At 45.2% G+C, this 24,226-nt stretch overlaps 1 protein-coding gene and 1 long non-coding RNA gene across 3 annotated transcripts in view; one reads left to right on the top strand and one right to left on the bottom strand.

Moving 5' to 3' along the window:
* Positions 1-24,226, bottom strand: part of LOC310826334 — a 343,986-nt gene that overhangs the window by 246,270 nt on the left and 73,490 nt on the right. The window lies entirely within an intron of this gene.
* The window catches only part of SLCO1C1 (solute carrier organic anion transporter family member 1C1), a 32,329-nt gene that overhangs the window by 3,725 nt on the left and 4,378 nt on the right, over positions 1-24,226 (top strand). The window contains exons 3-14 of one of the 2 annotated variants that reach the window (XM_083700284.1): positions 1,049-1,190; positions 1,278-1,410; positions 2,224-2,300; positions 2,480-2,626; positions 3,100-3,198; positions 4,121-4,366; positions 4,654-4,818; positions 7,674-7,869; positions 13,557-13,713; positions 18,286-18,470; positions 22,404-22,468; positions 22,980-23,097. In XM_083700284.1, the coding sequence (XP_083556410.1) occupies positions 1,049-1,190; positions 1,278-1,410; positions 2,224-2,300; positions 2,480-2,626; positions 3,100-3,198; positions 4,121-4,366; positions 4,654-4,818; positions 7,674-7,869; positions 13,557-13,713; positions 18,286-18,470; positions 22,404-22,468; positions 22,980-23,097 (1,730 nt within the window). Of the gene's footprint in view, positions 1-1,048; positions 1,191-1,277; positions 1,411-2,178; positions 2,301-2,479; positions 2,627-3,099; positions 3,199-4,120; positions 4,367-4,653; positions 4,819-7,673; positions 7,870-13,556; positions 13,714-18,285; positions 18,471-22,403; positions 22,469-22,979; positions 23,098-24,226 lie in introns of both variants that reach the window. The other variant, XM_083700283.1, reaches the window with a different exon arrangement.

The raw sequence follows: 24,226 nt of genomic DNA, 5'->3' as shown, positions 1-24,226 counted from the left end.
TTATCGTTGGTGCAGCTGAGTCGTATTGCAAGACATGCACACAAAAACTCGCACACAGAGGTCAACACCTTTTCCCGGCACCAGAGCACACGCTGACACAAAGAGACCAAATCGTCTCGTCCAAGTCTCGGTGCAGAGTGGCACTTAACTACTTCCCCGGTTTGGAGAATTAAAAGCAAGTTGTGTTCATTAAACTTGCATTATGAGACAAATAAGATCATTCCCCCCTCTGCCTGCTTCTGAGGTAATCCGATTCCTTCACTGAATAAACCTTCAGTTGCCACTGAGCCATTAAGGAAGCGGCTTATTGCCTCCAAAAATAGACAGACAATCATATTAAAGCGCCAGCAATTTCCCCAGGGTTGGCGTTCTCTCTGCGCTGCATATAGGATTGCTGGCTAACCAGAAAAAAGGAGGCTTTTTGTTGTTATCGTCAATGGATTTCAGCTATTTTAACAGGTTAGGGACATGGAAACTCAGGCCCAGGGGCCAAGCCTCTCTATCTGGCCCTCAGGACTCTTCCTATACCACATCCCTTCGCTAGCCCTCACTGGCCCTGCTCCCAACCCCATTCCACACCAGACCCAGGAGAAACTGGGTTTTATACCCCATGAAACCTGGGGAATTTGCCACTGGGTCTTAACTCTTGGATTTGCCCCCCGTGCCCAGGAATCTCTGCTCCTAGGCATCCTTCAGATACCAGACCTTTATTTAATTTAATTCCTGCTGCTGGAAGAATGAGAACGATTCATTACCTACTTGTGCATATTAGGGAAGATTACATATGGGAAAATGTTCATATAGTACAATAAATTCACACTAAAATCCTAATGAATTTTCATGGTTATTTTAAAATTGAGGATATTTTGATGTGATCATGTAATTGTTATTTTGTAATTATTTTTTTTGCATTGATTTTAGAGCTGTGAACCACTTAGAAGCCATTCTGGCATCTAAGTGATATATTAATCAATCAATCAATCAATCAATCAATCCAACACTGGTGACACATTTTTAAAGCGCTGCCCCGTCTGTTTGCTCATTGCAGATTTTTCTTGCTGCATTATCGTTTGTTTACTTTGCGAAAGCTCTGTCAGGAAGTTACCTGAAAAGTACCATCACCCAAATAGAAAAAAGATTTGATATCCCTTCATCCCTGGTTGGCCTGATAGATGGCAGCTTTGAAATTGGTATGTGACACACACCAAGATTTTGTTGCTATATAGGCAGATGACGAGCTAAGTGTGCCTAAGTCAGTCTCTCCTTGCTTCTTAAAGGGAACCTTTTAATAATAATCCTGGTCAGCTACTTTGGAGCCAAACTTCATAGGCCAAAGATCATCGGAGCCGGTTGCCTGATCATGTCATTTGGAACATTTTTGATAGCCATGCCACAGTTCTTTATGGGACAGTAAGTACACCACAATTTGTAGCTGCTGTTTCACAAATGTGTAAAGCTTAATCATTCCTTCTGTTTCCAAAGTTCAGGGATGGGCGCCATTGCTTGTGTAGATAAAATTGCACCATTCATGCTTAGAGAAACTCCAAGGTTTGCAGAAATATGGGCAACTTGGGGGGAAGGGCACGATATGATACGATACGATAATCTTTATTGTCATTGTCCCATACAGAACAGTGAAATTGAAAAAAAATCTATGGGGAAGGGGACCCAGAGAACAGTCTGAGAGTGCTAAATGGCCATGTAACGTTGAGTGGCTGTTGGAGGGACACCCCCCCCCCCAGAAAAACAGGTGGAAAAATAAATGGAATAGAGTATTCTTTTAAAAGGGGGCGTGTCTGGCTGGCTTGCATTTCATACTGCAATGTTTTGCACTCTTTTCATAGGACACAATTTATATGAGGGTGACTTAGAATGGAGAATAAGATTCTATCCCTGTGGAATTCCAGTTTTACCACTTGTGACACCATGCAGCTCATGTTGACAGCTGTGGAAATTCAGTACAGGGTACAATACGGCGACCAAGACTCAGGCCGGCTCTATCATTAGGCGGAATGAGGTTCACCACAGTTGATATATATGAACTATTCATTTCAGTGTAGCCCTTGCCTTCAGTTCAGGTAGCCTTCAACAGGAGCCTGGAATAAGCTTAAGTATATACCCCCCCTCCACCATGTAACAGGTGGTAACTCTGTAAAGAAACTGTTGGTTTTTACACAGCTATAGGTATGAGATATTTTCTTCCTCCTCCAATTCAACTGTCAGCATCTCCCCGTGTCTCCAGGATCAGAAGCAGCTGCCTGTCTCAGTCTTGGAAAGAGCTCAGGCGCAAATCCATGCAGGTAAGGATAAAAAAATAATGGCAGCACTGCTCCAGGAAATATAATGTTGGTGCAATTTTGGCAGCTGCTTTGGTGTGATTTGATGGGAAAGGGTGTGTATATGTTGAAAGTCCCATTAGTTGAGTGTATTGGGGGAGAATGATGTCAAAATACAAACGTTGGTCTCTTTGTGTGAACAGGGTGTGAAAAGGAAGCTGGAATTTCCATGTGGATTTACGTTTTGCTGGGAAATCTGCTACGTGGAATTGGGGAAACCCCGATCCAGCCTCTGGGGATTGCGTACATTGATGACCACGCCACAGAAGAGAGTGCAGCCTTTTACATTGGTATTTTGTTTTTCCTCTCGTTTCTCCAGATGGTTTGTCCATTCTTATTGACCAGGTCTGGGACGCGGGTGGCGCTGTGGGTTAAACCATAGAGCCTAGGACTTGCCAATCAGAAGTTCGGCGGTTCGAATCCCCATGATGGGGTGAGCTCCTGTTGCTCGGTCCCTGCTCCTGCCAACCTAGCAGTTTGAAAGCACATCAAAGTGCAAGTAGATAAATAGGTATCGCTCTGGCAGGAAGGTAAACGGCGTTTCCGTGCGCTGCTCTGGTTCACCAGAAGCGGCTTAGTCATGCTGGCCACATGACCTGGAAGTTGTACGCCGGCTCCCTTGGCCAGTAAAGCAAGATGAGAGCTGCCACCCCAGAGTTGGCGACAACTGGACCTAATGGTCAGGTGTCCCTTTACCTTTATATTGACCAGGTCAAAGTGTAACTTTTCAGTCTAATGTGCCTGTTCTGCTTCCTTTTCTCAGGGTGTGTGCAGACGGTTGCAATAATAGGCCCCATCTTTGGCTTCCTCCTGGGGTCCTTGTGTGCCACTCTGTATGTAGACATCGGCTTTGTAGACATGGGTGAGTCTGAGCAAGGCTGCAATGAGTCTGTTGAACACATCCCAATCTCTGAGGTGGGTTTGGCTGAAAGGCCCTGGGTTATCCAGCAAGCTTTGTGGCCAGGTGGAGATTTGAACCCTGGTCACCTCCGTCCTAGTCTTCTTTTTTATATATATAAATTTTTATTAGTTTTTTAACATACCATTTTCAACAATAATTAAACATACTTTTACATCTTATTCAACTTCTTTGACTTCCATCAGTCCTGTCTGAAAATTTTCCAATCTAATCTCTTAGTATGTATTTCTTATTTTCCCAATTACATTTCAAACTCATAACCAATATCTCTATCTTTTTCTACTTTGTAACACTTCTCATATTTCTCCTTACAAAACTTCTTGTAGTCCTACTAGCGAAATTTTTTTCATTTCATTTGCTCTTCAAATAATTCATATACTTCATCCAATCTTCTGTAAATCTCTGGTTCCACAGGTTTCAAATCCTTCCTGTCATTTTGTCCAATTCTGCATAGTCCATTAATTTCGTCCTCCATTCTTCTTTCGTCAGAATTTCTTCTTGCTTCCATTTCTGGGCTAACAGTACTCTTGTCGCTGTTATTGCATATAAGAACAATTGTACATCTTGCCTATTAATGTCTTGGCCAATAATACCAAGTAAAAATGCTTCTGGTTTTTTTAAGAACGTATATTTCAACATCTTTTTCATCTCATTATATATCATTTCCCAGTTCTTTACTCTCTTACATTCCCACCACATATGATAAAATGTTCCTTCTTTTCCTTTACATTTCCTACATTTATTATTTGTCATATACATTTTAGCTAATTCCACTGGTGTAATAACCTCCGTCCTAGTCTTGACATTCTGACCACTAACCGTTCCTACTGGTGGCTGATGTCGACATTTCTTCCTCCCTCCCCAGACAGCATAAGTATAACTCACAAGGACTCCCAATGGGTAGGAGCTTGGTGGCTTGGCTACTTAATAGCCGGGGTGGTCAGCATCCTTGCCGCTATCCCTTTCTGGTTCTTACCGAAACATCTTCCAAGACCAGACACCCGAAAGGATTCCAGCACTTCCTCTGAGCAGTCCAAGTTCATCAACGAAGATAACAGAGAACACCGCATCACCTACCAAGAGCAAGTGAAGTTTCTCGAGATGGCTAGAGGTGAGGCCATGTGGCTGGTGAACTGAGTCACATTCAGACTTTATAAAATCTCTTTTTTCAAATCAGCTAGTTTGGTAACAGTCTCTACTAATTACCCTGACTTGCTTTCCTACCCTTGGGTGATGAACCATCAAATGAGCACATTGAAGATGTGGCTGAACCACATTGCATTGAGCTTAGTGTGTGTTGGAATATTCTGAACCCTGCAAGGTCATTGAAAACAATTTTGCATTGCATGTTGTTTTCCAGTCACTTTGTCAACAGCAGGCCACTATTTTGTTTTGCAGATTTCCTGCCATCACTGAAAAGCCTCTTTGGGAATCCAGTGTATTTTTTATACCTCTGCTCCAGCATCACCCAGTTCAATTCTCTCATTGGTATGGTGACTTACAAAGCAAAATACATTGAGCAGCAGTTTGGGCAATCATCTTCGAAGACCAATTTTGTCATAGGTATGAATGCCGTGCTTTTTCAAAATGATTACCATATTTTTTTGTGTATAACATGCCCCCGTGTATAAGACGTCCCCTACTTTGGGGGACTACAAATTAAGAAAATAAGGGGAGATTGCTCAGAGTTGTTGAGCTTTTTTAGGAGGGATTGTAGAAAATAGCTCACCCGCATGATGTGCACGGCTACTCACATGCGTTGCAATAGCCGCTTCCCATCTGTTCCCTCGCCAGCAGAAGCCGGGAGTTGTCTGCCCAATTGATGCAGCAGCAGCCAATCAACAACAGCCCTTGCCGCAGCCACCAATAGCACGCCCAGTATCCACTGACAATCTCTGGATCGCGGCAGCAGCCAATCGCACATCCCCCCCTATGCACTATCTGTGTATAAGATGAGCCCAAATTCTGAACCTTATATTTTAGTAAAAAAAAACACCTCGTCTGATACACAGAAAAGTACGGCATGTAAATAGATGCCACTCTGTGCTAGCTTTGCTGAATGGAAGCTAGGTATGGAAACAAAGCCTGGTTTTCAGGTCAGAGTTTTCTTTGGGTATGTCAAAGGCTGCAGAATTGCGAGGCAAACATGGAGCTTCTTATATATACCGAAGGTTGAAGCCCATGCTAGTTCTCTTCAAAATACACCCACCTGAAATGAATAGCCCTGATGGACTTGGGTCTGCTTTGAGCAGAACATAGTTGGATGCAACCCAAGTGTTTTATTTTTGGACCAGCTGCATTACACTTTGTTGTTCTCGTTCCTCGAAGATGGAAGTTGGAATTTCTTGGCATGGCACCTATTCAACTAGTATAATCTGTGAATGCTGTTTAGGAGGAGAAAAGGCACTCAGCAGCAATTATTGCCCATAACACAGTGCCTTCCATTGTATGTCAAGCTTTTCTTAGTGCTAAGCCTCTAGCTATGTGTGAAACAATTTAAGATTATGCAAAGCAGAGGAAGTGCCACTTGAGAAGAATAGGCAAAAGGTTTATTGCTGTTACTATAGGACAACAGTCACTGATCCGGTGCCCTCCAGACTTTTTGGACTGTTGACCATGCTGGCTGGGGCTGATGGGAGTTATAGCTCAAAACATCCAGAGGACACGAGTTTGGCAAAGACTGCTATAGCATAATAATGCAAGACACCCAAACATGTCCCGATATGTTGTCTTTGGGCAGAAGGGAGATGAGAGGGGATGGGGGTGGAGAAAAAATGGTCCACCTCAGATATTTCCACATTCAGCAACTATAAAAGTATATTAAAACTAGAGGGGGGTGCCCAGTGCTACCCAAACATATTGTGATTTTTAAATGGACAGTGCACCGTATTTTTCGCTCCATAAGACGCACCTGACCATAAGACGCACCTAGTTTTTAGAGGGGGAATGCAAGAAAAAAATATTTTTAAAGGGAGCGCTGAGCAAAGCCTGTATGCATCCCAGGCTTTGCTCAGAGCTCCCTTTCACAAGCTGCATGGAGCGTGTGTGCGGCGCTTGTAGGCTTTTCCCCAGGGGAGAAGGGCCTCTGAGTGTGTGCAGGAACTCGACTATTGCATAAAGGCAAAACTGACATGATTTGCTCCACAAGCATTTCCCTCTGGGTCCAATTCAGAAGGTATGGAATACCAAAATCATGTACAAGTGCAATACGTAATGTGCCTCAAAGCCAAAGTTTCATCCAAATGACCATTCATTCAATAAAGAGAATTGAATGATTTTTACACAGCTGAGGCACTGCTACTGCAATTTGGGTGATTGAGGGCAACAGTACAACACTCCCGGGGATGTGAATAGGTTTTTCCCGCCCAGTCTGCGGATTATCCTTTAGCAACAAGTACACTTGTAGGAGGGACGCGGGTGGCGCTGTGGGTAAAAGCCTCAGCGCCTAGGGCTTGCCAATCGAAAGGTCGGCGGTTCGAATCCCCGTGGCGGGGTGCGCTCCCGTTGCTCGGTCCCAGCGCCTGCCAACCTAGCAGTTCGAAAGCACCCTCGGGTGCAAGTAGATAAATAGGGACCGCTTACTAGCGGGAAGGTAAACGGCGTTTCCGTGTGCGGCTCTGGCTCGCCAGAGCAGCGATGTCACGCTGGCCACGTGACCCGGAAGTGTCTCCGGACAGCGCTGGCCCCTGGCCTCTTGAGTGAGATGGGCGCACAACCCCAGAGTCTGTCAAGACTGGCCCGTACGGGCAGGGGTACCTTTACCTTTACCTTACACTTGTAGGAAATCAGCCCTGAGTGATCACTGGAAGGACAGATCCTGCAGCTGAGTCTCCAATACTTTGGCCACATCGTGAGAAGAGAAGACTCCCTGGAAAAGACCCTGATGTTGGGAAAGATTGAGGGCACAAGGAGAAGGGGACGACCGAGGACGAGATGGTTGGACAGTGTTCTCAAAGCTACCATCATGAGTTTGACCAAACTGTGGGAGGCAGTGGAAGACAAGAGTGCCTGGCTGCTCTGGTCCATGGGGTCACAAAGAGTCAGACACGACTAAACAACAACAACACTTGTAGAAATTATTTGCTCTTTATTGAATGAATAACACTCATACACTTGTACCTGATTTTGACATTGCATACATTATGTAAAAACTATATTTAACGAAACGGACACTTGGTGGAATGTAAATGTCTTATTTTTACATTTTGCCTTGAGGAAATTCTATATAATTACATACAGAGTTATGTGAGCTGTGTTTCTGTATTTCTCTATATTCTTTTGTGTTGTGTTCCAACAGAAGGCGCAATAACTGGTACTGGCTGCTTTTTAAAAATCCAGAATTTTTCAGGGGAATTCTGTAGGTCGCTAAAAACGAGACCACGCCGTATTGATTTTCCTCTTTGTTTGAGGGGCTGTAGGTCTCATCAATATCCCTGCTGTGGCTTTGGGGATATTCTCCGGAGGGCTGATCATGAAGAAATTCAGGCTGAACGTTTTGGGGGCGGCCAAGTTGTCCCTGGGATCCTCTTTCTTTGGCTACCTCCTCCTCCTGCTGCTGTTTGCCATTGGCTGCAAGAATGCTGAAGTGGCAGGCCTGACCGTCTCCTACAAAGGGTATGTTCAACCAGGCTGGGGAGTGGCTGTGGTGAAATGCTGTTCGAAATGGACTTGCAAGAGCACCTTCTTCTTATACAGTGGTACCTCTGGTTGCGAACGGGATCCGTTTTGGAGGCCCCTTCACAACATGAAAAGAGCGCAACCCACAGCGGCGCGTCTGCGCAGGTTTCGATTCGCCGCTTCTGTGCATGCGTGAGCGATGAAACCCAGAAGTAACCCTTTCCGGTACTTCCAGGTCACCATGGGATGTAACCTGAAAGAACGTAACATGAAGCGGATGTAACATGAGTTATGACTGTGCATGTGTGGACTAACTTGACTGCTTTGATCTAGGGAACTCACAGCTTTCCAAGTGCCTCATCATTTTCAATCTGCACTGCAAGAACTTGTTTTTCATTAGTGTAGCAGCACCTGCTCTCTCGAACTCCCTGCCTTTTGAGATTAGGCAAGTGCCTTCATTGTAGTGTTTTTGATGTCTGCAAAAAATGGTTCAGGTTAGCTTACTAATACATGTGCTTTCATTACATACATGTGTTTTTTTAAAAAAATATATGGATTTTATGTATATTTATGATTTTCTTGCTATTTTTAATGAATGTTTGGTAACTGCTTAGTTTTCAAAGAAAAAGCTTTGAAAATATACTGCAGCTAATGTGCTGCTTTTCACTGCTACTGAAGTTTCCATCAGGAACTGCAGCACACAGAGTTGACATGTGTGTTATCTGCCGGTTGTGTTCTCAGCCATGATAATTTTTCAGACAGTCTTAGTACCAGCACCATGCATTTAGAGCACTCTTGTGCCACTTTAAGGGGAAACACATCATGCTCCTTCTGGGGTAGTTCGTCCACCTTTGGTCCCCATCCTGCACTCAACTGAGCCCTCACCTGTGGCTCCTAGAAGCTATCAGCATGCAACAACACAGGAAGGGCTTTGACTGGCCAGCTAATCAAGTGAGGGTAGCTGATAGGTATTAAACTCTTGATGAGTTAGGGCAGGCATCTCCAAACTCAGCCCTCCAGATGTTTAATAATAGTAATAATAATAATAATAATAATAATAATAATAATAATATTTTATTTATACCCCGCCCTTCCCAGTTCAAAAACAGGGCTAAGGGCAGCTAACAACTAATTTAAAACACTTAAAAACACTTAATTATAAAAGCAGCATAAAATACAGTATAAAACATGAATAACAATACAATTCAAAAATCAAAAATCAATTAGATAATCCCCAGGGCTACAGTTTTTTGGGGGGACTACAATTCCCATCATCCCTGACCACTGGTCCTGTTAGCTGGGGATGATGGGAGTCGTAGTCCCAAAACATCTGGAGGGCCGAGTTTGGGGGTGCCTGAGTTAGGGGCTTCCCCTGCATGCATGGCAGATTGAGTGGATGAGACCAATAGTGGGTCCAACATTTAAGAAGAAGAAGAAGAGAAGAGTTTGGATTTGATATCCCGCCTTTCACTCCCTTTAAGGAGTCTCAAAGCGGCTAACATTCTCCTTTCCCTTCCTCCCCCACAACAAACACTGTGAGGTGAGTGGGGCTGAGAGACTTCAGAGAAGTGTGACTGGCCCAAGGTCACCCAGCAGCTGCATGTGGAGGAGCGGAGACGCGAACCCGGTTCCCCAGATTACGAGACTACCGCTCTTAACCACTACACCACACTGGCTACCAGTGTGGTTTCTGCATATCCTGCAGAGAGAAATGAGGGGCAGGGGGGGGGGGGCCTTGTCAACCTGGAAGTGTAGCCCATCTAGGAGAAGGAAAACTAATTCTCAACCTCCTTCGCCTTGTGGGATATCTAAGGAGTAAACTCTGCACAAATCTGGAGTGGAGTCCCTAAGATGTTTGGATGGAGCCTTGTACACCTCCTTCCGGCAACTCCTGCAGCCAAGCCGGTGCCAAACATCTTGCTCTGATTTCCTTTGGATCACATCAGCAAGGTTGAGATAGGGGGTCTTGTCATATGGGCAGCCCAAGACCTCCATACACACTGCCAAGACTTGCACACCAGGAAGGTCACTTTGGTGCTGCTAATGCAGCAATTTGATTTCACCCTCAGAGGCTCATTCCATTGCCTATCAAGACAGACAGATGCCAACAACTGTGGTTGTTTAGTCGTTTAGTCATGTCCAACTCTTCGTGACCCCATGGACCAGAGCACGCCAGGCAGTGTCTTCCACTGCCTCCCGCAGTTTGGTCAAATTCATGCTGGTAGCTTCGAGAACACTGTCCAACCAACTCGTCCTCTCTCGTCCCTTTCTCCTTGTGCCCTCCATCTTTCCCAACATCAGGGTCTTTTCCAGGGAGTCTTCTCTTCTCATGAGTTGGCCAAAGTATTGGAGCCTCAGCTTCACGATCTGTCCTTCCAGTGAGCATTCAGGGCTGATTTCCTTCAGAATGGATAGGTTTGATCTTCTTGCAGTCCGTGGGACTCTTAAGAGTCTCCTCCAGCACCATAATTCAAAAGCATCAATTCTTTGGCGATCAGCCTTCTTTATGGTCCAGCTCCCAGTTCCATACATCACTACTGGGAAAACCATACCTTTAACTATACGGACCTTTGTTGGCAAGGTGATGTCTGCTTTTTAAAAAAGTCACTGCTTCCCTCAAAGAATTCTAGGAGCTGTCGTTTGTTAAGGGTGCTACAAGGAAACCCCTATTCCCCTCACAGAGCTACAATTCCCCAAGTTCCCTGGGAAGAAGCGTTGATTGTTAAATCACTCTGGGAATTGTGACTCTGTGAGGGGAATAGGGGCCTCCGCACAATTCTCCGCACTCTCAGCAAACTACAATTCCCTGTATTGTTTCAGGGAAGGTATAACTCTTTAAAGTGGTATGACATTGCTTTAAATGTACAGAGCAGGAGGTTCTTTAGTCAGATGGTAAATAGCTTTTCAAAAGACCCCCCCCCCCCCCGGTACACATATTATATAAGCCTTCTAAAATTCTGACTCCGGGATCAGTATCCCAAAAGGAAAAGCGATTTCCTCAGTCAACCCCTGGTCTTATAAACACAGCCTCTGGTGTACTGGAGATGTTAGCATCTTTGCCTCCAGAGAGGTTGATGACAGCGCCTGGAACAGTAAACATGGAAAAGCTTTTCTCGGGTAAAAGGATGTCATGTCCTTGAAAGCAGGCTTGTTGAGCATGTTTGACATTAGAGGCAGGGGACAAGGAAACAGAGCTTGAATCAATATCCAGTCCATAGGCCTTCCTGTAATCTTTTGAAAGGTTGTGGTAATCACTGTTGGCAGTGACCCCATCGAAAGAGACTAATACAGAGTGTCGCCTGGCTTCGCCTGGCTGCTATTGGCCATTCTTCGATGAAGCACTATTTCTGGAGTATTTTCTGATAACCTCTGCAACCTAGTCCTAGTCATTCATAGCCCTGTGCACATAGAGCCAGGCGTAAGGAAACCTTTTGACAAGATAAAGACCGGTTCCCACCCCACAGACGAACTCTGACAGGTGGGCTGTGAAACCCACTTGTCAATCGGGCAATGCCATGATGACATCATATACTGTAAAAATCCCTTGCGTGGATTTGGCGCTGCCTAGTGGACAACTGGGAACCGCAGTACAAGGGGCAGAATTCCCCAGGCACTGATTGTTAAAACAGTTTTGGGAATTTTATTCCTGTGAGGGAAATTTATTCTTGTTGTTTAGTCGTTTAGTCATGTCCGACTCTTCGTGACCCCATGGACCAGAGAATGCCAGGCACTCCTGTCTTCCACTGCCTCCCGCAGTTTGGTCAAACTCATGCTGGTAGCTTCGAGAACACTGTCCAACCATCTCGCCCTCTGCCGTCCCCTTCTCCTTGTGCCCTCCATCTTTCCCAACATCAGGGTCTTTTCCAGGGAGTTTTCCTCTCATGAGGTGGCCAAAGTATTGGAGCCTTAGCTTCAGGATCTGTCCTTCCAGTGAGCACTCAGGGCTGATTTCCTTCCGAATGGATAGGTTTGATCTTCTTGCAGCCCATGGGACTCTCAAGAGTCTCCTCCAGCACCATAATTCAAAAGCATCAACTCTTCGGCAATCAGCCTTCTTTATGGTCCAGCTCTCACTTCCATACATCACTACTGGAAAAACCATAGCTTTAACTTTACGGACCTTTGTTGGCAATGTGATGTCTAGGAGCCCCCAAACAACTCTCAGAACCCTTAACAAACTACACCTACCAGAATTCTTTGGGGTAAGCCATGACTGTTTAAAGTGGTATCACCATAATTTAAATGTTTGGTGTGAATGGGGCCATCAATGAAATTATGGGCACCTAGCACATCATTGTTTTCTTTTAGAAAACAGGTGGAAGACATGCTTTTTCCATCAGGCTTTTGGATGTGGAGAACCTCAAGGAGTGGAATTTTATGAATAGTTTGCTGTTGTTGTTATGGGTTGTATTGCAAAGTTTGCTTTTCAGTTCTTGTGTTGTACAGTTAGGATGTGGTTTTGTGTTGCAAAGTGCCCCACAGCCTTTGGGTGAAGGACTATAGCTGTGTCTGTTTTGGATGCAGAAGTTCAAGTTCATCCATGACATCTTCAGGTAGCACTGGGAAAGATAACACTGAAGAGCCACTGCCAGCCAGTGTTGACAGTACTGATCTAGATTGGCCAATGGCCTGACTCCATATGAGACGCCTTCCTCTGTATATTAATCAATTACATTTCCGTTGACCAGGCTGACTGGGGATAATGGTTGCTGGAGTCTGCAATGTTGCCCACTATTTTTTTTTTAAATATTTTTTTATTTTGCTTTAAACAAATACAGATAAATATAAACAACCAAGATTACAAAAGAAAAATCCTTAATAATAATAATGGAAAAGGCTAAAAAAACTACAAAAATATAAAAGTACATGGCATAGAACATAAGCCATTATGGGAAAGAAAAAAGAAAAAGGAAAGGAGAGGGAGAAGGAAGAAAGAAAAAAAGGGGGACAGAAAAAAAGGGGGAATGAGCCAAAACACAAGAAGGCTCATATATTGTATGCTTCTGTCAAGGTCACAACAGATCATTATTCTTATCAATTCTCTCTATCTGCATTCCATAGAATCCCTCATCTTGGTATCAGGGCACATTTCCCTATGCGGTATCATTCTAAACATAACCAGGTCTTTATTGATGAACCCTTATCCCCTAGATAATTATTTAAACATTCCCATTCTTCTTTCACCATCTTTTTAGGTTTATCTCTTATTGCATCTGTCAGCTTCACGAGCTCCAAGTACTCGCACAATTTGACTACCCATTCATCTTTGTGGTTGCCCACTTATTTCTGTGACATAAGTGGAAATTCAGTGACTATTGGGTTGTATCCAATGGAGTATTAGTGGCAAGGAGACACTCCTCTCTCCCTACACAGACACAGCTTGCTGAGTGGGGCATAGCTGCTATGCTATCTTTTTGGCTGGTGAGTCCCTGTTGCTTACCAGGACGGAGGCTGTGGGGAGGTCAGCGCGGTGCAAAAGCACCTGGAGGACTGCGGGACTGGCTCCTTCAGTGCATTTGCACTATGCTGACCTCTTTTCTGTCTTCCTCCTCTTCTTCCTCCTCTCCTTTCTGGAGAGCCCAAAAGTTTGCATAGTGGCTGCACCTCTCCTGCAGAGCTGCTTCTGTCCCCACAGCAGCCTCCGAAAAGCCTCTCCTAATTATTTCCCCCTCCCCTTTCTCCAGCCACAAACAGGTGGAACGAACTCTGTTTTCGGAGTGCAACTCCGGCTGCATCTGCTCCAAGAATGAATGGGATCCCATATGCGGGGAAAACGGAATCACCTACATCTCAGCTTGCCTTGCTGGTTGCAAAACATCCAATGGAAGTGGGAAAGACATGGTAAGTGGCTTCTTTCTGACTGGTCCTTCCTCTACTTTGATAAGTAAAGGACCAATTTTTGCAATGTCCTATGCTCACAAAGTTTTGGGAGAAAACGGTGAATTATATAAATATGACTGCACACACAAAAAAGCTAAAATTTTTGGAGGATGTATATATATATATATATATATATATATATATATATATAAAACTACATACCTGCTATATCAAATTTGACAACTGGACAATGTCAGTGGATTCTCTGTGACCTTACTGTGGTCAAAAGGTCGATGTTGCTGCATTGGAAAAAATAAAAGTGTCTGGCTCCATTTATTCAGTGGATTGCAGGCATGACTAGACTTGCCACCTATGTGTGGATTGCTTATAGACCTAGACTTTCCATGGACAAGTATAATGGAATTTGGAACTCATTTATATGAAATGCACTACGTGAAAATGGTAATTGTTAACTGTTAACAATTGGTATAGTGATCTAATACACCTTTTTGCATTTTTCTTTCTTCACTAAAAAAACCAAAACACTGCTTTTCATGTGTTGTATTTAAATTCATATATATATATATATATATATGCTTTCGTAGATTTTCACGGGTACAGGAATGCAGGTTTTGGTGTCCTCGGGTGTCTTCCCGTGTAAAAGTTGGGGTGTCTAGGCGACGTTTCGACGAGGTCTCACTCGTCATCTTCAGGCTGGTGCTTTCGGCTTCTTGTTACTGGAACAGAGCGGGATCTCAATGTTTGAGTTCCTATAAATACTGTAGAGGGGGTGTGGTGTCTAGCCTCCAATGTTCTGGGCAGAGAGGAAGTTCCCAGGCTAGTGTGCCTTTTCTTCTTTTGTTCCTTAATTACTTGAGAGATACCTTGAGTGATTTCTTGAGTGATATCCTGAGTACCACTTAGGTGGGTCATTAGGTGTGGATTAGTTGCTAAAGTCTTTGTGTCTTGACCTCTTGAACTTTGTGAAGAGTTTTCCTGAGAAGATGGCTGTATTGCACTTAGTTGTGCTTTGGCTTGGCTTCGTGTATAGGGGCGAGCTGTGGTTTTGTGGCTTGTGTCAGCCAGATCTGTGTAGGGATTGCAGGGGGGTGCAGCATCCGGAGGTGCCACCATGGATTGGCTACTGGATGGTGTCAGTAATTCATCTGTGGAGAGGGTCTGGGTTTGGGTCTGGTGTGGTTGATTGGTGTTGGCGTTCTGTGTGCCTCTGGATCTGGTGTCAGTTTTTGTGGAGAGGGCTAATTTCCAGATGTCTGGCAAGCGGGATGTGTCGTCACGCTTGTTCATGTTGTGAGGGTGTTTCTCTATCTCGATGGCTTCCATGATTATTCTCTTGTGGTGATGTTCCGTGTTAAAGAGCAATTTGGAATCTGCAAAATTAATTTCGTGTCCTGTTTCTTTCATGTGTTGGAAAAGAGAGGAAGTTTTTTCTTCTTTTTTGACGGCATTCTTGTGTTCTGCGATACGTGCATTTATTCGTCTGTTTGTTTGTCCAATGTACGTGGCTGGGCAGACTTTGCAGGGTATTTCATAGATCCCTTGGTTTTCCAACTGGATTTTATCCTTGGGGTTTCTGAGGATATTGGCTATTTTTTGGTTGGTGCAAAAGGCTGTTTTGATATTGTGTTTATGGAGGATTTTGCTAATTTTATCTGTAGTGCCCTTGATATAAGGAAGGAGGGCCATGCCATTGTTTTCTTCTGTGTCTTGGTTTTTGGGGGGTGTTTCCTTTTGGATTAGCTTCGTAATCCTGTTTTGCTGGTATCCATTGGCAATTAACACATTTGAGAGATTCTGTAACTCAGTTGTCAAGTGGTCTTTGTCAGCCAGGCGTTTGGTTCTGGAGATGAGAGTCTTCGTAGCCAAGAACCAAACCCCAAGGATAAAATCCAGTTGGAAAACCAAGGGATCTATGAAATACCCTGCAAAGTCTGCCCAGCCACGTACATTGGACAAACAAACAGACGAATAAATGCACGTATCGCAGAACACAAGAATGCCGTCAAAAAAGAAGAAAAAACTTCCTCTCTTTTCCAACACATGAAAGAAACAGGACACGAAATTAATTTTGCAGATTCCAAATTGCTCTTTAACACGGAACATCACCACAAGAGAATAATCATGGAAGCCATCGAGATAGAGAAACACCCTCACAACATGAACAAGCGTGACGACACATCCCGCTTGCCAGACATCTGGAAATTAGCCCTCCCCACAAAAACTGACACCAGATCCAGAGGCACACAGAACGCCAACACCAATCAACCACACCAGACCCAAACCCAGACCCTCTCCACAGATGAATTACTGACACCATCCAGTAGCCAGTCCATGGTGGCACCTCCGGATGCTGCACCCCCCTGCAATCCCTACACAGATCTGGCTGACACAAGCCACAAAACCACAGCTCGCCCCTATACACGAAGCCAAGCCAAAGCACAACTAAGTGCAATACAGCCATCTTCTCAGGAAAACTCTTCACAAAGTTCAAGAGGTCAAGACACAAAGACTTTAGCAACTAATCTACACCTAATGACCCACCTAAGTGGTACTCAGGATATCACTCAAGAAATCACTCAAGGTATCTCTCAAGTAATTAAGGAACAAAAGAAGAAAAGGCACACTAGCCTGGGAACTTCCTCTCTGCCCAGAACATCGGAGGCTAGACACCACACCCCCTCTACAGTATTTATAGGAACTCAAACATTGAGATCCCGCTCTGTTCCAGTAACAAGAAGCCGAAAGCACCAGCCTGAAGATGACGAGTGAGACCTCGTCGAAACGTCGCCTAGACACCCCAACTTTTACACGGGAAGACACCCGAGGACACCAAAACCTGCATATATATATATATATATATATATATATATATATATATATATGTAAAGGAACAATTCTCACAACCCTTCTCATGCTCATTTGCAATGGTGGAATCAAGCTGGCTCCAGGTCAAGTATTAGCTGCCAACATGGAATTGCAAATGTCAGGGCTCAAGAGGGCTGACAGCCCCCCCCCTTTTTACAAGAATAGTTGAACCAGTAGCAGTCAGATACAGCGGGTAGGGTGAGACTGCAGCTCACCCCCCCCCCAACACACATTTCCTGTTCTCCAGAACGTCCTCTCCATAGTCTGCTGCCTTGGTCGTCTTTGTGCTCTGCTTATAAATGCCACCAGCCCTACTGCCCTAGCGTCAGGGACTGGACTGAAGGTGAAAAGATTGAGGAGGAATGGTGGAGCTTGCCCCTGCCTCACTTCTCTTCCCGAAGCTTCCAGAGAAGATGAAGGCAGTATTGAATTACAGCAGTAGTTTGAGGAAGGTCACAGCTCAGAGACAGGCAGAGACAGAAGAGTTGGGAGGTGTTGGGAGAAGACAAGCTGAGCAGCCAGCTGACACCTTGTCACTGGAGAGTATTTCTGACCCCCCTTCTCCCAGAACCCGGCATTCATTGAGAGTGCAAGAGCAAAGGACTCAGAGACAATTAGCCCCTGGTGGCCACCGTAAGGGGAAGTGCTGTTGCTAGGACGGGAGGGGGAAACGCCATTAACGGGAGACTAACTGCATTCCTTTGTCTCTCACTGTGATGATTGAATAAACTCATTAGTAAGAACTCTTCTTTGTTTTTCTCTGCTTCTTGCTGCCACTGGGGGAGGGATAGAATTCCCCGAAGCCTGACACCTAGTTAAGAAAGGAAAGAAAAATGGTTGTCCATGTTTGCTGATGCAACATCATAAGGTTTTTTATTAGTGATGGGAGGTACCCATCAAAGTGGAATAGGATGTAGGATCCACCATATTGAGGTTGGTTAGACCTAGAGGACACCTTGCTCAAGATCCCTTACAAGTGGCACTGGCCCTGCCCAGACCAGGTTGATTCCACCCTGCCCTATAGCCATGGATGGCCATCTGTCATGGTTGCTTTAGTTGAGATTCCTGCATTGCAGCGGGTTGGACTAGATGACCCTCGGGACCCCTTATGATTCTATGATTTCGGCACAATGCAGCTCATATCTGTGCTTGTTTTGGGACCTCTCCCCATTGCAAGTCCATTGGTTGGATCCAGAGACATGGATAAGACACAGTCAGCTCCTGTGAATGGATGGAGTGGGTGTCAATCTCTGCTCCCCACTTCTCTATGCCTCTAAAAAATTGTTATGGAGGGGACCTCAAACAGTGTTGGAAATGGCATTCATGAGGAATATGGAAACAGCACCTCTGCTGTATCAAACCTGATTTCATTCCTGGAAACAACTTTCTTGAATAGAAGGACATTTTTGAATCCAACCCGTTTTGACCTTAGTCAAATGTAATGGTGTCAAGCTGTAATGCCAGGACTTTTGCAAAAAAAAAAGTATTGCTACCTGAAGTCATCACTGTGGTCCTTCTAGCATTCAAAAACTTCTCACAGTGTTTGGGAATGTTTTGCTTTTTAAACTGTTAGGAACAATGTGCTGGGTTTGTTTTTATTTTTTTAAAGGCCTTGATTTTCTGTAACTTTGGCCCATGATTAGCCTTGCATGTCATATTTACCATTCACCAGTTTCTGAACCCACATTTTTACGTGCTTCGTTCCAGATATTTTATAACTGCAGCTGTGTGGGGATCACGGAATTGTCATCAAGGCAGTCTTCAGCTGTGATGGGACCGTGCCAAAAAGGAAACGAATGCCCCAAAATGTTCCTCTATTTTCTGGTTGTATCAGTAATCACATCTTTCACCCTGTCCATCGGAGGGACTCCTGGATACATTTTACTCCTACGGTGAATAGCTTAGTCGTTTCCACTAAACGCAATACATATCCCCAAGCACTAAAGGGAATGTAGGAATGGAAATTTAGCAGGAGTGGACAGATCAGTCATTGTCTCCTGTGCTCATTGATTCCATCCTATTTCAGCATTCATCTGCATTTTATGTGTGTCATATTTATGTATATTATTTATATAACACACACACATTCACATGCATACATGGTTTTTCAACAACTTAATTTAAATATGTAAAAAATTATTATCTCATTGCACACAGTTGTCAACATATTTTATCCTAAAATGTGTGCTTTAATGCTTTTTGGTAACTTTTTTTCCCCACCCAGGAAGTGTGGATCAGAAATCAAATTCCTTAAGCATCCTTTGCCATTGGTGTCAAATTCCCCCTCCTCAACAGCTAGCCCAGACGTAGAGACCTGATCTACATCTAGCGGAGGGCCTGAGGCCCCTCAGATTTTGTTGGATTTAGGTTCCCACCATCTCTAACTGTTGGCTGAGCCAACTGGGGCTTCTGGGTGGTGGGCTCCAGCAACACCTGGAGGGCAACAGGTTTTCCAGCTGGGATCTAGTGGAACTTGTCTGATGTTGACGTGATGGTTTTCTGCATTTTTGACATGAGAAGTTGAGTCAGACCATTGGTCCATCAACTCAGCACTTATCTACCCCAGGGTTTCCCAAACATGAGCTTCCAGCTGTTTTTTGGGCTACAGTTCCCATCATCCCTCACCTGGTCCTGCTAATTAGGAGTGATGGGAGTCGTAGTCCAACAACAGCTGGAGACCCAAGTTTGGGAAACTCTAATCTACACTGGTGGAACGCAGGTTGCGCTGTGGGTTAAACCACAGAGCCTAGGACTTGCCGCTCAGAAGGTCAGCGGTTTGAATCCCCACGATGGGGTGAGCTCCCGTTGCTCGGTCCCAGCTCCTGCCAACATAGCAGTTCGAAAGCACGGCAAAGTGCAAGTAGATAAATAGGTACCGCTCCGGCGGGAAGGTAAACGGCGTTTCTGTGCACTGCTCTGGTTCACCAGAAGTGGCTTAGTCATGCTGGCCACATGACCCGGAAGCTGTACGCCGGCTCCCTCGGCCAATAAAGCGAGATGAGCGCCGCAACCCCAGAGTCTTCCGCGACTGGACTTAATGGTCAGGGGTCCCTTTACCTTTACCTTTAATCTACACTGAATGAAAGTGGTTCTCCTGGATTTCAAGCTGAGTTCTCTCCCAGCACTACCTGCAGATGTTGGGGGTTGAACCTGGATCATTCCTTATGCAAGACAGATGCTCTACCACAGGCATATCCAACTCCCAAGAGACTGTGACTTTTTGTATGTGATAAGAAGAAGAAGAGTTTGGATTTGATATCCCGCTTTAACACTACCCGAAGGAGTCTCAAAGTGGCTAACAATCTCCTTTCCCTTCCTCCCCCACAACAAACACTCTGTGAGGCGAGTGGGGCTGAGAGACGTCAGAGAAGTGGGACTAGCCCAAGGTCACCCAGCAGCTGCATGTGGAGGAGCTGAGACACGAACTCGGTTAACCAGACTGCGAGTCTACCGCTCTTAACCACCACATCACACTGGATCCTGTGATCTACCAGGATCAGCTGCGCATCTACCAGTAGATCACAATCTACTGGTTGGACATCCCTGGTCTACCGTTTGAGTTACAGTACTTCCAGCATTCCATATCAGTGGCTGTCAGTGGAAAGTGGGGCAGGAAACCACAAAACATTTTGTAATTATTTACTCATTTCACAAAATTTATGCACCACTTGATTGCAAAACGAAAACAGCAACCCCTCAAAGTGTTATACCGAAAGCTAAAATGAGAAAACTGAGAGAAAATTACAACCCTACCTATGAAGGTAAAATACTGAAGCTGATTAAGATTACCTCAACTTTCTAAACATCTGGGTAGCCTTGTTAAAATGAGAATGTCTTTAGCAGGCGCAGAAAAGAGGATGGCGAAGGAGCCTGCTTGGTATCAATAGGGAGAGAGTTCCAAGGTTTAAGGCCTTAAGTTAAAGCCATGGTTATCCCAGTAGTGATGTATGGAAGTGAGAGCTGGACCATAAAGAAGGCTTTTGAATTATGGTGCTGGAGGAGACTCTTGAGAGTTCCATGGACTGCAAGAAGATCAAACCTATCCATTCAGAAGGAAATCAGCCCTGAGTGCTCACTGGAAGTACAGATCCTGAAGCTGAGGCTCCAATACTTTGGACACCTCATGAGAAGAGAAGACTCCCTGGAAAAGACCCTGATGTTGGGAAAGATGGAGGGCACAAGGAGAAGGGGACGACAGAGGACGAGATGGTTGGACAGTGTTCTCGAAGCTACCAGCATGAGTTTGACCAAACTGCGGGAGGCAGTGGAAGACAGGAGTGCCTGGCGTGCTCTGGTCCAGGGGGTCACAAAGAATCGGACATGACTAAACGACTAAACAACAACAACACACTAAATGATTGAGTTCTTACAAATGCGGAACATTGTGGGGCTGTGAGGCAAATAAGGTCTGCGAACTTGATAACAATGCTGCCGAGTGGAAGCCAGGCATTTATAGTAAAGGTAAAGGACCCCTGGATGGTTAAGTCCAGTCAAAGTCGACTATGGAGTTGCGGCACTCATCTCGCTTTCAGGCCAAGGGAGCCAGTGTTTGTCTGCAGACACCTTTCTGGGTCATGTGGCCAGCATGACTAAACTGCTTCTGGCACAACGGAACACTGTGACGGAAACCAGAGCGCACAGAAATGCCATTTACCTTCCCGCTGGAGCGGTACCTATTTATCTACTTGCACTAGCATGCTTTCGAACTGCAAGGTTGGCAGGAGCTGGGACAGAGCAATGGGAGCTCACCCCGTCATGGGAATTCGAACCACCAACCTTCTGATCAGCAAGCCCAAGACGCTCAGTGGTTTAGACCACAGCGCCACCCACGTTCCTAGGCATTTGTAGGAACAAGGGCTGAACCTACCGTCAAAGTCTCTCATTATAGGCCTTCACTAAATGTATGGGTATCGGGGCGGAGCTAGTCAAGTGCAACATTAGGGGCAGAGGGAGATCCCTTGGTCTTCTTTTGCATGCAAGTGTCTTACAGACAAATCATAGGTTCACTGAGTTTCTGTTACTGGGATTTGCAAGGGGGGGGGGTTATATCGCATCTGAGCTGCCATTGGGTGATACCAACATTCTATCTGCATTGTTGAATGTGTGCTGTTTCCTAGGTCCCTGATTTGCCAGGTGCACCTGATAAGCTGATCAAAGTTTTACTGCAGGTGGTACATTTCTTTTGTTACCATCTGCAAGATTGGGAAATGCCCCAATCCCTTCTCTTTTAAATTTGAAGGCTTTCTTCGGTTGTGGAAGCTTTCTGGTTTTAAATTAAGCATTTGGGATTAAAAAAAGACTAGCAGACCGCCTGATGGAAGCCTGTTTCTGAAAATATTTCTTCATATTAGATCTGAGAAGGGGGCGGCATTAATAATGTTGAACTTCGAAGTGTAATTCATCTTAGATTCCTAAAGGTGGCAGTATAATGCCAAGACTAACTCCTGGGACTTTCAAAGGGGAGGAAATTTTATTTAAAGATATAGCGTATATGAAAAGGTTTATGCAGACGTAGAAGTGTAAACACCCCGATAAATTATTGGTTAAAAATTAGAATGAAAAGGAATCACACATACAGAAATCTAAAGCAGATCCAACAAGCCTGATGCCTGCGTACCACTGGGCTAGAGTTTACTAGCTTCTCCAACCCTCTTTCCACCCCTTCAAACCTTTCTCACTTTCTTTGCTGAGTCACAACTGTCCTGTAAAAAGCACAGGCACTTCCTCCTCGAGATAAGCACACCTTTGCAGCTAAGTTCCCGCAACAATGCGTTTTGAACGTCATGCCTTTTATAAACAAAGGTTTTGTGCTCCATGTATTTCAGATGCATCAACCCACACCTCAAATCTTTTGCATTGGGCATCTACACTTTAGCCATCCGAGTTCTTGGTAAGTATGAGTCAGAATTTGCGTCTCACTGGCATTTATTCATTTGTTGCATTTATCGCTGTTGTTAATTTAATTTGCATGCCGCCCGTCACCCGCAGGCCTCAGGGCAATTCGCAACAGCACCCATTGGCATAGCTGTCAACGTTTTCCTTTTTTTAAGGGAAACTCCCTTATTCTGAATAGGAGTCCTTGCGAGAAAAGGGAAAAGTTGACAGCTATGCCCATTGGAGGATTTGCAGTGCCACATCATGACTCTGGATTGGCATGAAGTCACCTTAGTGGCTGCGTGGGGTGGGAAGGGGGAAGCTCTGGGAGGGGCAATCTCAGGGTTGTGGGTTCAAGTGACACATTGAGCAAAAGATTCCCGCATTGCAGGGGCTTGGATGAGATGATCCACACCGTCCCTTCCAACTCTCCAATTCTACATATGACTCTATGAATGGCAGGGGAGTTGATGGGCAGAGTGAGCCGGGACATGACCCCTAATATATATCTGTTTTTCTTTGTACAGCAGGAATCCCGGCTCCAGTGTACTTTGGAGTCTCAATAGACACAACATGCCTCAAATGGGGAAGCAAAAGGTGTGGAGGTCAGGGGGCTTGCAGGCTGTACGATTCGAATGCGTTCAGGTAACTGCGTTTGAGATTTCTTTTCTGCATTTGTAACCCTCAGGTCTTCAGAATCTTCTCTTAAGGTAAAGGGACCCCTGACGATTAGGTCCAGTCATGACCGATTCTGGGGTTGCGGCGCTCATCTCGCTTTACTGGCCGAGGGAGCCGGCCTACAGCTTCCGGGTCATGTGGCCAGCATGACTAAGCCGCTTCTGGTGAATCTGAGCAGCATACGGAAATGCTGTTTACCTTCCTGCCAGAGTGGTACCTATTTATCTACTTGCACTTTGACGTTCTTTCGAACTGCTAGGTTGGCAGGAGCAGGGACCGAGCAACGGGAGCTCACCCCATCGCGGGCATTCGAACCACCGACCTTCCGATCGGCAAGTCCTAGGCTCTGTGGTTTAAACCCACAGCTCCACCCGCGTCCCTTCAGAAACTTCTCTTAGTTTAGTAATAACTGGAGAACCTAGATCCTTTGGGAATCAGCCGTCAGTCGGTTGCTGGTCGCCTCTGATGTTATAGAGGATGTGAATAAGCAAGAGGAGTCCCCTCTGGCTGCCATTGGCTTAGCTGCTCTGAAGTCACAGAAGGGCATGGCAGCCTACATCTAAGCCAGCTAAATGCTGATAGAGACCTGGAGGACATTTGTCTCTAAATTCTAAGGTCAACAAGCAATTTCTGCTAAATTAAAGGTTGCCCACAGTTCATGGTCTTGCGTGGCGAGTTCCCGCCCCCCACCAAGGATAAATAAAGACACTGGACACCAGAATTAAGGTTAAATGGGCTTATTAGGCCACAACTTTATTGAATTCAGGAATGAGAGGCATTGGCTTAGGCATTGGTCCTATCGACTATCCGGCTCCAGCCCATTTGCTGAAGACCGGGAAGGGTTAACACCATAGAGGGGGAGTCTCCTGCTGAGGCACGTCAACTAGGAGCTCCCCCGGGTCACCGCTCGGGGGCGTGCCTTAGGCCCACACCTCCATAGGCTTCGGACAGGGCCACGCCCCCCGGAGTCCTTTATTGGACCACCCTTCGCTCTCTGGGGGGAGGTGATGGCGTTCCTCCCCCCCATCCTCTTAACCCCTTCTTACCAATGCCTAACCGCCACACGAGTTCATGGCCTTACAAATAGCATGGGAAA

The sequence above is a fragment of the Podarcis gaigeae genome, assembly GCF_964106915.1.
Source record: "Podarcis gaigeae genome assembly, chromosome: 10".
Classification (NCBI taxonomy): domain Eukaryota; kingdom Metazoa; phylum Chordata; class Lepidosauria; order Squamata; family Lacertidae; genus Podarcis; species Podarcis gaigeae.
This window is presented reverse-complemented; position numbering and strand designations above follow the sequence as displayed.